General features: G+C 38.8%; 2 protein-coding genes across 2 annotated transcripts; one reads left to right on the forward strand and one right to left on the reverse strand.

Moving 5' to 3' along the window:
- Positions 1–8,038: 8,038 nt before the first annotated feature.
- On the reverse strand, positions 8,039–10,591 carry LOC101310870. The gene is made up of 2 exons (XM_004293617.1): positions 9,423–10,591; positions 8,039–8,108 (listed from the first exon to the last, which is right to left on the reverse strand). The coding sequence occupies exon 1, from the start codon at positions 10,532–10,534 to the stop codon at positions 9,437–9,439; it is 1,098 nt and encodes a 365-aa protein (XP_004293665.1). The 5' UTR covers positions 10,535–10,591; the 3' UTR covers positions 8,039–8,108; positions 9,423–9,436.
- Positions 10,592–11,880: 1,289 nt separating this feature from the next.
- On the forward strand, positions 11,881–14,233 carry LOC101311163 (programmed cell death protein 5-like). The gene is made up of 7 exons (XM_004293618.1): positions 11,881–12,045; positions 12,855–12,920; positions 13,019–13,077; positions 13,171–13,235; positions 13,564–13,655; positions 13,784–13,855; positions 13,945–14,233. The coding sequence occupies exons 1-7, from the start codon at positions 12,043–12,045 to the stop codon at positions 13,981–13,983; spliced, it is 396 nt and encodes a 131-aa protein (XP_004293666.1). The 5' UTR covers positions 11,881–12,042; the 3' UTR covers positions 13,984–14,233.
- Positions 14,234–16,032: the final 1,799 nt, after the last annotated feature.

Raw genomic sequence — 16,032 nt, forward strand, 5'->3', positions numbered from 1 at the left:
GCATGTCTCACTCAGATTCTTACTGGTTTCTTCTTCATCATACCCATGGGACTAATCGAGATCACATCACGGGGACCAATTGTCACTAATCTTTTCAAATCTCAGATTCTTACTGGTTTCTTCTTCATCATACCCAAGGGACTAATCGAGATCACATCACGGGGACCAATTGCCACTAATCTTTTCAAATCTTTCATGTACTCTCATTTCGATGGGATCAAATGGCAGCCTTATCACACATAATTGTTACCATGTAACAATAATTAAGGGATTGATGAAAGAAGAAACCCCTCAAATTTCAAGGCAGGGCAACATGAAACCCTAGTAAAAAATGGTTCGTCAACCTCAAGAGAAGTGGGAGCACTAATATTAATTTTGACATGAGATTTCATGCATGTCTCGCTCAAATTCTTACTGGTTTCTTCTTCATCATACCCAAGGACTAATCGAGATCACATAAGGGATTGATGAAAGAAGAAACCCCTCAGAATTCAGGGCATGACAACATGAAACCCTATTAAAAAATGGTTCGTCAACCTCAAGAAAAGTGGGAGCACTAATATTAATTTTGACATGAGATTTCATGCATGTCTCGCTCAGATTATTACTGGTTTCTTCTTCATCATACCCACGGGACTAATCGAGATCACATCACAGGGACTAATTGCCACTAATCTTTTGAAATCTTCCATGTACCCTCATTTCGATGGGATCAAATGGCAGCCTTATCACAAGTAATTGTTACCATGTAACAATAATTAAGGGACTGATGAAAGAAGAAACCCCTCAGAATTCGGGGTAGGACATCATGAAACCCTAGTCAAAAATAGTTCATCAACCTCAAGAAAAGAGAAAGCACCAATATTTTGATATGAGATTTCACGCATGTCTCGCTCATATTCTTACTGGTTTCTTCTTCATCATACTATTAGCCAAAAATCCACCAAGTATAAGGGATACAAGTAATAGTATAGGGATTTAAGGAAGGTTGTCGAACCGACGAGGATTGGATTCTTTTCACTAGCTAGGGAGTTAACCTTAGGAGAGCTAGAATGGGCAAATGTATAATCACAAACCTAAACACACAAGAAAATCTAGGCTCATGGTGAGTATGTGCAACATGGAGTAGTGATTTGATTTTGGGTATTTGAAGTAGTTAACTAAACTAAACTAGATGCTCAAATGTAAACTAAATTACTCTAAACTAAACTAGCGGGATAATGGATGAATGAAGTTAGGATTTGAATTGTCTACCACTAACCTCCCTTGCAAGTATTGATGCAAATCAAAATGAATGATGCTAAGTTAATCAACCAATTTCTCTCCTTGCATCCCTCGCGGGTATGACAAGGGACATGCTCTTTTTGTGGTATCAAGCAACCCCTCTCGGGTATAGTACTTAACTACTGTCATGCATTTCAATCTTGTTAGGCATCTAATGCATTACCTTAAGTGCATAAAGTTTGGAGATGAAGAAACTATGCAAACCAACCAAGCTTATCTTTATCAAGCAACCCCTCTCGGGTGTAATACTTAACTACTGTCATGCATTTCAATCCGGTTAGGAATCTAATGCATTACCCTAAGTGCATAAAGTTTGGAGATGAAGAAACTATGCAAATCAACCAAGCTTATCTCTAAGTGATTGTAATTCACAACCCCTACATACACACCTAATGTGCTTTCATGCTTTAACATTCAAAGGTTACCAAGCTCTAAACATCATATCATATCATGACAAACACACATACTCAAAGTGGTAAATTCTAAGCATATGCATTCAACTCTTGAACTAGCATGTAGGAATGTTAACTAAAATTGCATCAAATCATAATATAACATCAATCCATACAAGATTGGTTAGTGTTTTCAACCCTAACCCCAACAAAGTACTACTCACTCATAATTACATAAACAAACTTCATAATCAAATTAAACATCAAAATAGATCTAGAGTTTAAGAGAGAGAGAGTTGGCTTAGTGGTGTGTTGATTGATCCCCAAGCTCACGTCTTGGTGGTACGTGGTGGTGATGAAGGTGATTTCCTCTCCTTCTTGCTCATGTTGTTTGATGACAAGAGATGGTGAAGCTTGATCTATGCTTTGTGTGAATAGGTGGAGTGGATGGAGAAAATGGTATAGATAAGAGAATGGAGAAATGGTGTAGTGGTGGTGGTGTTAATGGAGGTTTGGGTAAGAGATGGTGGTAGTGATGGAGGAGATAGAGTAGATTGGGGGAGGAAGAGGAAAAAGATGGGTTTGGATTTTGGGAGAGGGAGATGGAGGTTTTGTGGTGGAAAAGAGAGAAAAAGGTAGAGAGTGGTGAATGGGTGGATGATGAATGTTGTAGTGGATAGATGTATGTTTATTATATAGAAGAAAGATAAGTGAAAATGGGGGAATGAGAAAGTCAAAACAGCCCCCTTCCCTAATTCAACTGTAAGGGAGAAGGAAGAGTGTGAGAGTGTCCATGAATTGCCAAAAAAAAGATAAAAATGTAGGGAAATAATCGCATAGGTTAGAGTAGGCAATGATGATGTTTAAAGCATGGTGATGTCTATTATCCAAAGAGTAATAGAATGAATTTCATGTTGTTACTCAATCACCATTAATCTCCTTGCTCCTCCTTTATGGTGACTGGAAAAGACATGACACCACCAAAAGAGGTGGTGAGCCGTCATTTGTGCAGTCAATAGTGGTGGTTCGCCGGAATCCGAAAATCTACGTTTTGCTTCACATTGGACCGTCATTTTTCCTAGCTCCGATTCTCCATGTTAATGCCAAAAATGCATATTTTCATCACTCTTGCAATATTCCTAGATAAATAGAAAATGATTTAGTGAAAGAAAAAATGAACTCAAAAACAAGGCAAATTCAATATTTAGGGGAATGAAAATGTGTGTAAATTATGGTCTAACACATACCCAATGGACTAATCGAGATCACATCACAGGGACCAATTGCCACTAATCTTTTCAAATCTTTCATGTACTCTCATTTCGATGGGATCAAATGGTAGCCTTATCACAAGTAATTGTTATCATGTAACAATAATTAAGAGACTGAAGAAAGAATAAACCCCTCAGAATTCAGGGCAGGACAGCATGAAACCTTAGTCAAAAATGGTTCCTCAACCTCAAGAAAAGAGGGAGCACCAATATTTTGACATGAGTTTTCACGCATATCTCGCTCAGATTCTTACTGGTTTCTTCTTCATCATATTTAAAGGACTAATCGAGATCAAATCACAGGGACCAATTGCCACTAATCTTTTCAAATCTTTCATGTACCCTCATATCTATGGGATCAAATGGCAGCCTTATCAAGTAATTGTTACCATGTAACAATAATTAAGGGATTGATGAAAGAAGAAACCCTCAGAATTGGGCAGGACAACATGAACCTTAGTCAAAAATAGTTCCTCAACCTCAAGAAAAGAGGGAGCACCAATATTTTGACATGAGATTTCAGGCATGTCTCGCTCAGATTCTTACTGGTTTCTTCTTCATCATACCCAAGGGACTAATCGAGATCACATCACACGAACCAGTTGCCACTAATCTTTTCAAATCTTTCATGTACCCTCATTTTGATAGGATCAAATGGCAGTCTTATCACAAGTAATTGTTACCATGTAACAATAATTAAAGGACTGATGAAAGAAGCAATTGTTACCATGAATGTTGTTTAGCAGTGTTTCTTGTGATCGGAGAACCCCTCAGAAAAATCTTAGGGGTTACTTGAAAGAAGAAAGATAGAACTAAAAGAAGTAACCCCTTAGAAACCATGAAAGTTATGCAGGGTTACTTGTGATCGAAACCGTAAAAATCTTAGTGATCAGAACTTCCGTTTTCTTCCCATGACGGGCGGTCCTCTCCGGCGAGCTACTCTTTCTCCAATGTTGGCCATACTAAACCCTAAACGCTCAAAAATATATAGAAGTATAGCACCAAAAGAAAAAGAAATATATATTTTTTTTTTGGTCAAGAAAAGAAAAATATATATAGAGAAGTAGGGATCAATATATATACTGTAATATCGATGAGTAAAGACAATAGAAACTCACATCAATTAGGGTTCTCACATCCTATTATATGATTCTGTTAGGATCAGAATCCATTTATAAAAGGAAAACTAGGAAATCAAAGGAAATAAACTAAACAACATTCATATCACTTATCCATATCTAATAAGAGAAGTTTACAGCCTTTATATATCCTACAAATCTAAAATAACTACTCTAATAACTACCCTATTTGGACCGAATGGGCCTTGAGTTTACTACAACAAGTCTGGGCTAGGGGTCATCATTTGGCCCGCGGGCCTAAAAGCCCGTGGGCAGCCCATCGTCCGGAATGGCCAAAGCTTGGCCGACCCATAGAAAAGCCCATCTCGGCCCGGCCCTTAGGGCATAAGGCCGGGCTAGGGCGGAGGGTTCAAAACCTCGGCCCTGCCTGTTACATGCCCATCAAAGCCCGCCCGGCCTGACCCTAAAAAGCCCTTTCAATTGTTTTATAAATATTTTTATGGAGTTATTAGTTAAATATGTGAACTAATTAATGCATTAAGTCATATTTTATTTTGATTTTTTATTACATTTAGTTTAATCATTAACAAATCTTAACTTTTTTTTTATAATTTTTTTTTTATTTGATAAAATTCTATTAGATATATGTATATAATAGGCCGACCGGCCTGGCCTATCTAAAAAGTCCGACTCGACCCATCTAAAAAAGCCGGCCTGACCTGGCCTATAAGCCTGTAAGGCCTGGACATGCGGGTTTTGATAATTTTTTAAGTTAGTCCCATCCTGGCTCGGCTCTAATAAAAAATAAAATAAATAAATTAAATAAAAAAAACATAATTGAGGCCCGACCCGAGCCCCTAGCCAGGCGGGCGTTTTTTGATGATCAGGCTATGCCCAGTACATAAAAAGGCTGTGAAATACATCACCTACGTACATATGTGAAAGAGGAATACGAGTTAGTATCCTAACAGATTCAGTCACGTTCTCTTCAGTGGGATTGAGTTGGGCAGTTCTATCTCAATTACAGGGATTTTAACGTACCAATTATATTTAAGGAAACAGAGAGAGTGGTTAAAAAGGGAGAAGGCCCAAGTCCAAGACCCTAGCCCAACTAGATCCCAGCAGCCGCAAGAATGGCCGAAAACTAATCGGAAGAAAGTAGAAACTAAATATATAGTAATAAATAAATTTCCTTTCAGCAGATGTGCCCTTAATACTGGAGACAAAGAAATTTACCGGCACTCTTTATCATTACACAATTAACCAACTGAGATATATAGCACAAAACATGAAAACTACACGGTGGTCGACGGATCCGAAATCCCATCATGCATGAACTTCACTAATAGTTGAAGCTAGACTTGCTTGCTGTAGCACTCTTCTTAGTGTAGACAGACTTGGTGACCTTGAGCTGTGTTTTGTACTCGGTGGTGTATCCCTGAGTTTTGTCGACATACTTGTCTATCGAGGTGTACTTGGCCTCTTGTTTGTAGCCGGACTGCCCACTGCGGTTGTCCACGAACTCTCCTTCCTTGTAACTTTTAGTGAAGTTACTTGAAGCCCCACAGTACTCGTCGTTGTACGATGACTTCACCTGGCTTTGCATTTCGTCGGCGTTGATGTTTCTCGCCGGAGCAACAGTTATGAAGCCGCAATAAGCCTTTTTCGTCATTCTGTAACTATATGAAGACGTGGGTTGTGATCATATGCAAAGAGGGTCTTGTCTTTTATATGGTAACAAGTCGGAACATGGATATTAACTATGATTTATGAAGATGTGGGAATCAAGAACGTATATTGTGAGGAGAGGAGGGGTCTTTTATCTGTTTGTTTTGAGAACAAAGGTGTAAATGTCATTATCGGTTATGGTGAAAGAGACCATCCAACTTTCCCAGTTCTTCAGGTGAGAAAGGAGGGGAAGTTGTTTAACCAATACTAATACTAATGCATGTCATACAAGTGTTGTTTTAAGGTTTTACAGTGCAATGTTTTTTCGTATACCTATTTTCAGTTTGTCCTTTAATGGACTCCTAAATCTCAAGAATAATAAGTACCATTTATAGTGCAAACCTAAAGGCTAAAGCTATGATTTCTTTAATTTTTTGAAATCCTGAAAAAAGTGAATTATCATACTGAACATATATAAGTTCAATTGTCTGATAGGAATTTGCTGCCAGCAGATAAAGGTAGCGATCTTTGAATTGAAACGGCCGGCATAAATGCAAATATGATGATTTAGCAGCTAATAAGAATATAGAGAAACTATGGTTCGTGCATGCAGCAACAAATGAGTTCAAAAACCAAAGCATGTCTCGACTTTAATTTTGGTGCTGGCTTTTGCTGGGTCTGTTTTATCATTGCTGGGTATAACCATTACAAAACAAGGATGGGTTTGGAAAATACGTATAATCTTTTACGCCTTAGGTGTATTTAGATATTTGTGGGTATTTAGAAGAACGAAAAGAGATCGATGCTGTAGAGCAAGACTAGTTGTATAACATTAAGAAAACATTACTAAGAAAAAAAGGATTACACATAGTAAACAAAAGCACGTACGTAACATAAATAGATATAGAGCAGTGGATACCATAGATCTACTACAGTCTATTCCCAGGACTCTAACCCAAAGAGACTTCCGTTAATTCCTTCCCCTACATCATTGGAGATACACTATTAATTAACCATGCCCGCAATTTGGACAACAGCATCGGCAGCTGCAACAACAGGTGAAAGAAGAGGTATGAGCGTTCCGACTCCGAGCACTGGAAGAATAACAGCAGCTACTGATGCAGCAGCTGAAATCCAACGGAAAACCGAAACAAAAGCCCGAAACCACGACATTGTGACTCAAGGACGACTTCAACTTTACACTCTAGATTAGTAGACTGATAGTGAGTCTGAAACTGTAGGAAAGGCTGTTGAATGTAGGAGGTTTGCGCACTATATTTATAGCAGGTAATTTAGATGGGAACCTGTGCAGCTGAGCTCTATCGGTCTCTTCGTTTAGTGTACCTCTAATGAACACATTTAATTACTTCGATTCTTTAAAGATTAACGGCATGCGCGCGCATGCGTCTTCATGCACTGTGTTTTGGAAATATGAGACTTTCATGACATAATTACTGCTTCTAGTTTATTGTGAACGTCATAATATTATATTTGTTGCCTTACCCACAGTTTTATTTCCCAATTTCCTCTCTTGTTTTTCCAATTCGCCGGTGAAGATCAATTTGGATTATTTTCAGATTTAACAAGATTGATTGATATCCCTGACGATGTTTCTAGTTTTCTTTTCCTTTCTCTTACTGGGTTTGTTATTACTAGCTGATTTTTATCGCTGAAATAGGTTAATCTCTACACCTCTGCAAGACTGCAACAAACCCAGCAGCACCCTGATAAGAATTTCTCTATTGGGTCTCCTTCTACACCCTGATGACAACTTTCAACATTTAATTTGGTTTTGATTGATTTCAATCCAAAACTTGCTGCGGATTTCAATCCCAATTTTTGTTCGCCTCTTTTGGTCTCATCAGAGGACGGAGGAGGAAGTTGATTTCGGTGGGAGAAAATTTTTTTTCGATGAAGAAGCCAGTTCTGGGATTGATTCACGAGAAATAAAGAGAAAATAAAGAAAAATACTTTTTCAAAATTAAAAATAAGATTAGAGTTAACAGAGTTATTGTGGTGTTAGGCTAGCGATGAGATGTCAAATTTTAGTTGGTGGCACAGGGTTTTTGGGCAGAGGTGATGTGCTTCCCCTTAAGAACTAATTGGAATAAATCTTAGCATCTTACGAGTAGTTAAGACTCAAGAGGCCAACAAAAGGCCATTTTGCATTTCTTCTGGGGCTTCTTCTGAATTTACACCCTGCTCATATCCTATAGAATGTTCATTTTGTAACATTTCACAGTTGTTCACATCATCATAAGTAGTAGTAGTAGTAGTAGTAGTAGTAGTTTAACCTGCTTCAAATGATGTTAATATATTATGCTTCATTGATTAATGATGTAATCCAACTTCTAAGAGGTGATTCTGCATGCTGAGGTCCTCACTAGACTCGACAGCAAAATTTGACAGCAAACCTGCAAAATCAACCAAACCCCATCAAAATGTAGTCACTACGCAGATAGGAAGTTACATAAATGTAAGAATCACTGTGCCATTACAGAATCAAACAACCGGGAAACCCTTACCCCCCCCCCCCCCCCCCTTTTCCTAGTCTAGAAAAGCTCAGGTTTATCTTCCTTTTGTCTGTACATAAGTTGTGGCTCGTCTTAAAGATATTGAAATGATCCTCTCAGTAATGGAGGTAATCTAGAGCATGACTCATATATGAAGACCTTAAGGTTACAATGTCAGGCCAGTTTATCATACTATACCACAGTAATTGAAATGCCAACTCCATGTCTCCCAAAGGATACAAGGTTTAACACGCATTGTGCAATAAAAGAAGAATAATGACACCAGGAAAACCCAGCGCACAACTGCACAACTGAAGTTCCAACATACCATTCTATATTAGTCTAATATCTAGGAGAGCTAACTCACTCAAACTTCCTTTCAAAGAGCAGGACCTCTGATACCAAATTGTATTACTAGTTTACCTTATACGAGTTCTTCCTAAATTATCAAGCTAAGTGGCCCGGAGAAAAGTTTTATCCATTTTTGAGATATTAATATACCCATATGATCAAAACCTTAAGTGTGAGTACTGAAAACCCAAGGCCATCGCCATGTCTCCAATAGTATCCAGCTTTATCATACATCAGATCTTGCACTGTTCATTGTTAGAATGAATATCTTTTTCATGTCTGAAATTATAGAAGAATCATCTCACCAGTAAAACCTAGCAAGCACAGTTGAAGTTCGTTTATACCATTCTATATTAATCTAATATCCAGTAGAACTAACAAAGAAACTCAAATGTCACAAAGAACAGTATATGTGCTCTAGGAAGTTGCATTCACTAGTTTACCTAATTCGAGTTCTTCCTAAATGACTAAGTCAAGTGTCGCAGGAAAAAAGTTTTATTCTTAAATAAAACCGGTAATTACAACACCCACATTGATTGTAGTTATGGCTGGAGTTCAGAAATTTAGTGTATTCCTGCTCAAGCGGCAGATGGGCAATGCAAGTTGAATGTGATATGTTCACTGCTCTGTGCATTTCAGCTTATGTTATTGTTGCCCAGCATAAAGATCTCACCTAATTCAAACCTTACAAGCAGATACCTCATCTAATTTCTCCAACAAAAGATTTGAATGCCATAATATCAACTAAAGAACAATGCAGCTCCGGATCTACTTCAAGCATACTTATATTCAGCTAACACTACAACTACTCGATGCAAGAATAGAAATGCCGAAAAATACAACCATATTATCAATGTAGTGTACCTGAAGCTTGAAGCTCATCTCAAGACAGGCTTTTGCAGAAGAGCAGTCAAGTAAACCTCCCCATTCTTCTCATTCTTACTCGCCGTCGCCCACTTCACTCTCCGGTACCCCAACTTCCCAATCAACGGCCCGAAAACCTTCTCAAGATCCACCCCCTTGCTAAAGAAATGATCCAACCACAAGTACCCTCCTACCCTCAACACCCTATCCGCATCGTACAACAAAAACTCCAACGCCGTCACCGGAATCCACCTGTTCACCGCGTGCCCGCACCGCACCAGATCCAACACCCCGTCAAACACGGGGAACCGCTGCTGCAGCGGCACGTGCAGCGGCACCAGCCCCCTCAGCGCCACCGCCTCGTTATTCGGACTGCCGAAATTCATGGTGGTGGTGACAACTGTCACATTGTAGAGCTTCATCCTGGCGGCGAAGGTCCCGGTGCCGCCGCCGACGTCCAGCCCGAGGCGGAGGACGGCGCCGGCGGCCTTGGCGATCTGGAAGAACTGCGGGATGGGGAGGTCCAGCTCGGACTTGTAGGTCATGAAGTTGGAGAGCTCGTGGCTGAAGTCGAAGCCGGAGCTGAGGCCACGGCGGTTGAGGCAGCTGAAGCTTTTGCAGGCGTACTTGTCCCATATCACATTCTGATCCGGGAGAGAGGGAGGGAAAGCGTCGTGGGAGAGCGATGACGTGGGCTTCTGCGGCGTTCTGGAGAAGCATCTCCGGCGGGGGAGGGGGTGGCAGCCGCGGAGGATGAGGCTCTCGGCGACGTCGTCGGCGTCGGCGGGGCAGAGGGAGAAGGGAGTGTAGGTCATGTACTTGTTGAGGAGGTCGGGGTGGTTGTGGCAGGAGGAGGCGATCGGGGAGAGGCGGGAGTAGAGGAGGAGGTCGGCGGAGGAGGCGGCGGCGGCGCGTGGGGGAGGAGGGTGGTGGCGCGTGAGGTGGTTGATGGTGGCGCGTATGGTTTGGAGCTGGCGGAGGAGGTGGTCGGGGACGGCGGTGTTGGGAGGGGTGGGGGATTGGATGGTGGAGGAGAGGTGGTAGAGGGAGAGGATGTTGGTGGCGACCATGGCCATAAGCAGAAGCAAGTTAAGACCCATTGTGAAACCCATCTTTGGAAAAATTGGGTTTCAGATTTGGAAAGATTTGAGCTTTTTTCTTGAAGTCAGTGAGCGTTTGACTTCATAGTGAAGTAAGCAGCTTTATTATTACGGTGGAAGCAGTTGCAGAGCCCAGTTGGGGTTAGATTTGTAATTAGGAGGAAGTTTGGGGGTGGAAACTGGGAAGAGAGAGTTGCATCACTTGCATGGATTTGGATTTTGATTTGGTTTCGTTTGTCATTTCGTGGGGTTAGTTGGGTCAAAAGTGTGAAAATAATTAGAGTGGGATGGACTGGAGGCACGTGACTTGTTGGACCCACTTGAACCTTTTTACCTTTTTTTTTTATTAAATGGGATTATTTTTTTTCATGCAGAATCTATTCCATGATTTTATATTCCTGCCTTTCTGATTCCATGATTAAGAGAAGCATTTACTGTTTTCCGGGGACGGCTGTTCTTGAGTCCGACGATGTGTTTAACTCCGGAACTAGAAAGATGTGTTTTAATCCGAGTCCTGTATCTTGTAGCGAATCCTGGTAACCACATAAAGCATTAGAGTGATTGGTTTATTTATGAATATATGTTACATGGAGTTTAATTGTCTTAATTCATACAGATCAATGAAGTCACACTAAACACGTCTTTAGATTTTCTTACCAAAATTTTAAAATAAAAAGACAAGCTTTTATGAAGCAAAGAACACCAAAGTTATGAGTGAAGGATAATGAAGAGAACAAAATCACATAGAAGTGCAAACTAAGAGTTGATCTTAAGTTTGGCTTTCATATATTATCATCAAATCAAGTGAGCGTACACTATTGCTTTACGCGATACTGTTTTTCAGTGAGCTATGATATGTTAGTAAGTTATAAATCCAACATATCATAAGTTGGAATATTCTCACTCATACATTTAAGTTGAGTGAGTGGTTAAGAGTTTTTTGAAGTGGTAAAAATTAGCTTCTACCCTTTAATTACATAAGTGATATATATATAGTTCCATTCAAGACTAGGACACCGTTTTGAAAATTAAAATATGGTGTTCTTCATTTCGCTCATTTTTAGGTCATATTTTCACATCTTCACCGTTCAATGTCTAGAACATAGTGTGTAGATCATTCCTGTAAAATTTCATCCAATCTAGAGATCATTTAGGTACCGAATTAGATTAAATGAATCAACTGAACAAAATATGTCCAAAATCTCCAAATTGGATTACCCTAAACGTTTATTAAGACTCTGGAAACAAAACTGGATTGTGTTCTACTACTACGTGTATAGCAATGGGCCGATATAGGGACGATACAACCTAAATGGAACGAATCCAATGAACTGGGCTTTTTCGTTCTTGTTTTTCTATACCAAAGCTTATATACACTTTCTGAGTGCTGCGTGCAACAGTACAATCTGTATATAAAGATCTCAGACTCCGCGTCCGACAAACGCAAACGCAAACACAAACACAAACTCAAACTCAAACTCAGCCGGACTTAGATCTATCTCTACTCACAACTTGAATCAATGGTAAATTCTCTCCCTCACTTTCAGTTTTCCTTTTACTTCCCACTAGATAATTTTGCCATACTTTGAATTAGGGCTATGAATGTTTTTAACTTTTCATATTCAGATTTCCACTAATTATATAAATTATAGCTGGGTTTTAATCAATCTGTACTCTTTTATGGTCTTCAATATGGATTGGGAGCTGAAATTGAGTAGGCTGATAGTACCCAGAAGCTTTGCGGTCTTTTATATAGTTGTAGTTATCTGGGTTAGCTATGTTATATTGTTATTGGGTTTTCTACTACCAGCCACAGAAAGTAATCAACTTTGAGGAATTACAATCACTAGAGTTTGTGAAACATGGTCTGAAAGAGTTAGGTAGTTAGTTCTATACTTCTATCCTCCAGTTCAGGCTCATAAGTAATGGGTTTGGAATTGTGCAGGAGTTGGCTCATGTAATGATAAGTGAAGTTATGAACCTTTTGCAGTCTTGTAATGCAATTACGGTGCTTTAGAAAGCACACAGAACTGTATGGTTTAGTTGTCTGGTTTGTCAAGCAATGAACCAGTTCATGTTCTCAACCATGCCTGGCTAGATATCAAAGTTAACTTTTTCAAATTGATCGGATAACCAGAAGCACTGCCTTCTTTCCCTTGTTTTTCTTGTAAGTCTATACATGTAAATGAATGGAAGTCAAAGACTATATGTTATTTATAGTTGGCATATTATTTCAATTATGTGTTTTTTTTTAGTATGATTGGGTTTGTTAGCTATTTGGTTTCCCTGTCATTGGATGTTCGTTCTTTAACTTTATGAATTCCGTTATTAGGCTGATCCCGAACTCGAAGCAATCAGACAGAGGAGAATGCAGGAGCTTATGGCTCAACAAGGCGCTGTAAGTACAACTTAGTTTATCTGAACATCTGTGCTACAAAAAGAGGTTGTCTTCTTGGCGCTTTTGTGCTGACCTCACTACTTTATATTGATAAGCAGGGAGGAGCCCGAGGGCAGCAAAATACTGAACAGCAGAAGGCAAATGATGATGCCAAGAGGTTGGGTTTTAAATTAACTTTGGGTGTTACTTCTTTTTCTTTTGTTCTGATAATGTTCTTAATAATCTCATAACATAAGGCAAATAAATGTAGGGAGGCAGAAGAACGGAGACAGATGATGCTTAGTCAGATTTTGTCATCTGAAGCTCGTGAAAGACGTAAGTTGATATCTGAAATTGGCAGTTGATTTTCTAATTAGTTTTACCCTGTATTTTCCTTTATTAGTCATCTATTAAGGACAAAACTATTTCTGATTTAATATGTTTGGAACTTTGGATCACTGTTATTGACTAGTAAATATAATGTAGATGTCTTGGAAGGATATTTAGTTTTTTCAAAACTAAGAATGACGGAGAAGATGCTATCTTGATAAGTTAATCTGTGGCAACGATCTGTTGCAGTTCAGTCAAATGCATAATAAGTGCAATTCATAACTTGGCTAGGGTACTTATACATTATCTTATACGTAATGCTATGCATTTGTAGTTGCTCGAATTGCTTTGGTGAAACCTGAGAAGGCAAGAGGTGTTGAAGATGTCATATTGAGAGCTGCTCAAATGGGCCAAATAGCTGAGAAGGTATGGTTTATGGTTCTCACATCCTCATCTGTCTTATGGTGGCCCATAGTTTTCTATTTTTCTCGCACCAAAGCTTTCATAAGAGCTCATCTATAGAAGAAACAAAGTGCTTAGAATTCAATTGTCAGGTCTCCGAAGAAAGGCTTATTTCATTGTTGGAACAGATCAACAACCAAACAACCAAGCAGACCAAAGTCACTGTAAGTTTCAATTCATGACGACCTTCATTTGTTTCCATTTCCATGATAAGCGATTCTGATTTGGCCTTGTGTTGCTTTCCGTTTTCCAGATTCAGAGGCGTAGGAGTGTTCTCGAAGATGATGATTGATTTGAATTTGTGCGTTACAGTTGAAGACTTTGGCTGTATATTGAAACATAATGCACTTTGAAACATAATGCACTTGTTATTGGGTTGTGAAATATTTTACTGTTCTTTCTTCAATCTTGATATTCGTGATATGCTCTAATACAATATTGTATGGGAAGAAATTTTTCACCAATTATTGTTTGAAGCCTTGTGAATTTAATTGAAAACTGGTCACTTGGAATGGAATAACATTCTAAACTGATTACTACCGACTCTCAACGCTTGATTCTAGATTTCATTTTATATCAAAAGGTTTACCCTTAGTTGTGTTTTTGTGGCTTAGATTTCATTTTATTAGATTTCAGTCTAACAGGGATACATAACCCCTGATATTTGGTGCACATTCATGTCTGCGTCTGGTTGATTGACTCTTATTTTTTCGTGTTTGGTGTGAGACCAAAAGTCCAAAACTTCCGACATATGATTCATTAAACCATGTTTCCTAAGAAATATATATCAGAGGAGGTAGTTTTTATAAAAATACAACAATGATGGAGAAAAATTGAGAGAAGTTTAACTGAAGTTGAAGACATCAAAAGGGTTAGCAACCTAAATACTAAAAACAAATGAGAGAATATACGTCAGCCTTAAGCACCATTTGTAAGAAAGAATAACCGTTAGATGACACGATCAGAAACTGAAGGCAACCATTTGATTGGATAGGACATGACACACGAGATTTTTATGAGGGAAATCTGTAAATTATTTCACGAGTAAAACAAATACAGTGTAAAAGAAACTAGGTATTACAAGACTTTGAGAGAAATCTTGAGTGAAGAGTTGGAATCAAAATCTTGTGTAAAGATTTTGAAATTCTGAGTAGAGATTTTGAATCGAAGATTTGAGTAAATACTGGAATTTGATATGAGCACAAAGTGCTATGTTTATAATGTATTTCCTACCCTATTTAGTTATAATATTCTCATAATGTTATTTCTAACATGTTTTGTGATTGTAGAGGCAATGAATCGAGAAAAAAAGGCTAAATCGCGGAAATAAGAGAAAAATACAGAAAAAGGCAAATAAGCCCTTCTTGCAGTCCAAGGAAGGAAGGAGAAGTAAATTTGGATTCTAATTCCAAAGAATGAAGGAGAAGTAAGTTTGGATAAAAGAAAAGAGAAAAGTCAAACATGTGCACCTAGTCCCACATTATTTTGGAAGAAGAAATAAATTTGGATTTGTCACACCCCGGTCCCGACGTCGACGGGTTTTAAGCACTAGACGTCGATCCTGAGGCGTGAACGAGTGTTACAAAGCGAAATGTAAACAAAAGTACTATCTTCTAAACTCGTCGTCTACCCTTTTCCCGGCTTGGTACAACCTAAGTACTTTTTCTGCAAAAAATATTAGAAATGGATGGGTGAGCAAAACCACGCGCTCAGTGAGTAGACCAATGTAATATGCCCGCAAAGCCATGTCATTTTACACACGCTACAAAATACGTATATCGTATACACATCACTTCACACAATTCATCACATCGCACAATCCCTTCTTATTGGATATCCTTCAATTTAGTGATCCCCATGGGAACCTAATGACCTTCAAGTCTTATACCTCCGTGTGTCACATCCTTACTTCGGCATAACCAATCAAGAAGTTCACATGTTCCATGACTAATCAAACAATGGATCCAACACATAATTATATATAAACACTGCATATTTTGCAAATAGACATGGTTCACTTGAAATAGAGAGATATTTCGTAAATAGATCAAAATCATGTTTTTCGACTATTGTGATAACAAATAAGAATATTTTAAATATATTACACAAATCCACTCACCTCGTCAACACGAATCCCTACCAAGAACATCGATTGTAAACCGAGCCTCCTAAAATGAGTCATCTAGAAATCACCGTTGGATCTAGCTCAAAATTCTAGGATAGAAAGAGGACATCGATACGTACCCGTAGCATCTCGCGAATTCAGAATCGGAGTTATGGATCAAAAATTATAATCCGCCAAAGTTTAGTCGCAAATCTAGAGAGAGAAACTAATTAAAGA

This window comes from Fragaria vesca, linkage group LG3 (genome assembly GCF_000184155.1).
Source record: "Fragaria vesca subsp. vesca linkage group LG3, FraVesHawaii_1.0, whole genome shotgun sequence".
NCBI lineage: Eukaryota > Viridiplantae > Streptophyta > Magnoliopsida > Rosales > Rosaceae > Fragaria > Fragaria vesca.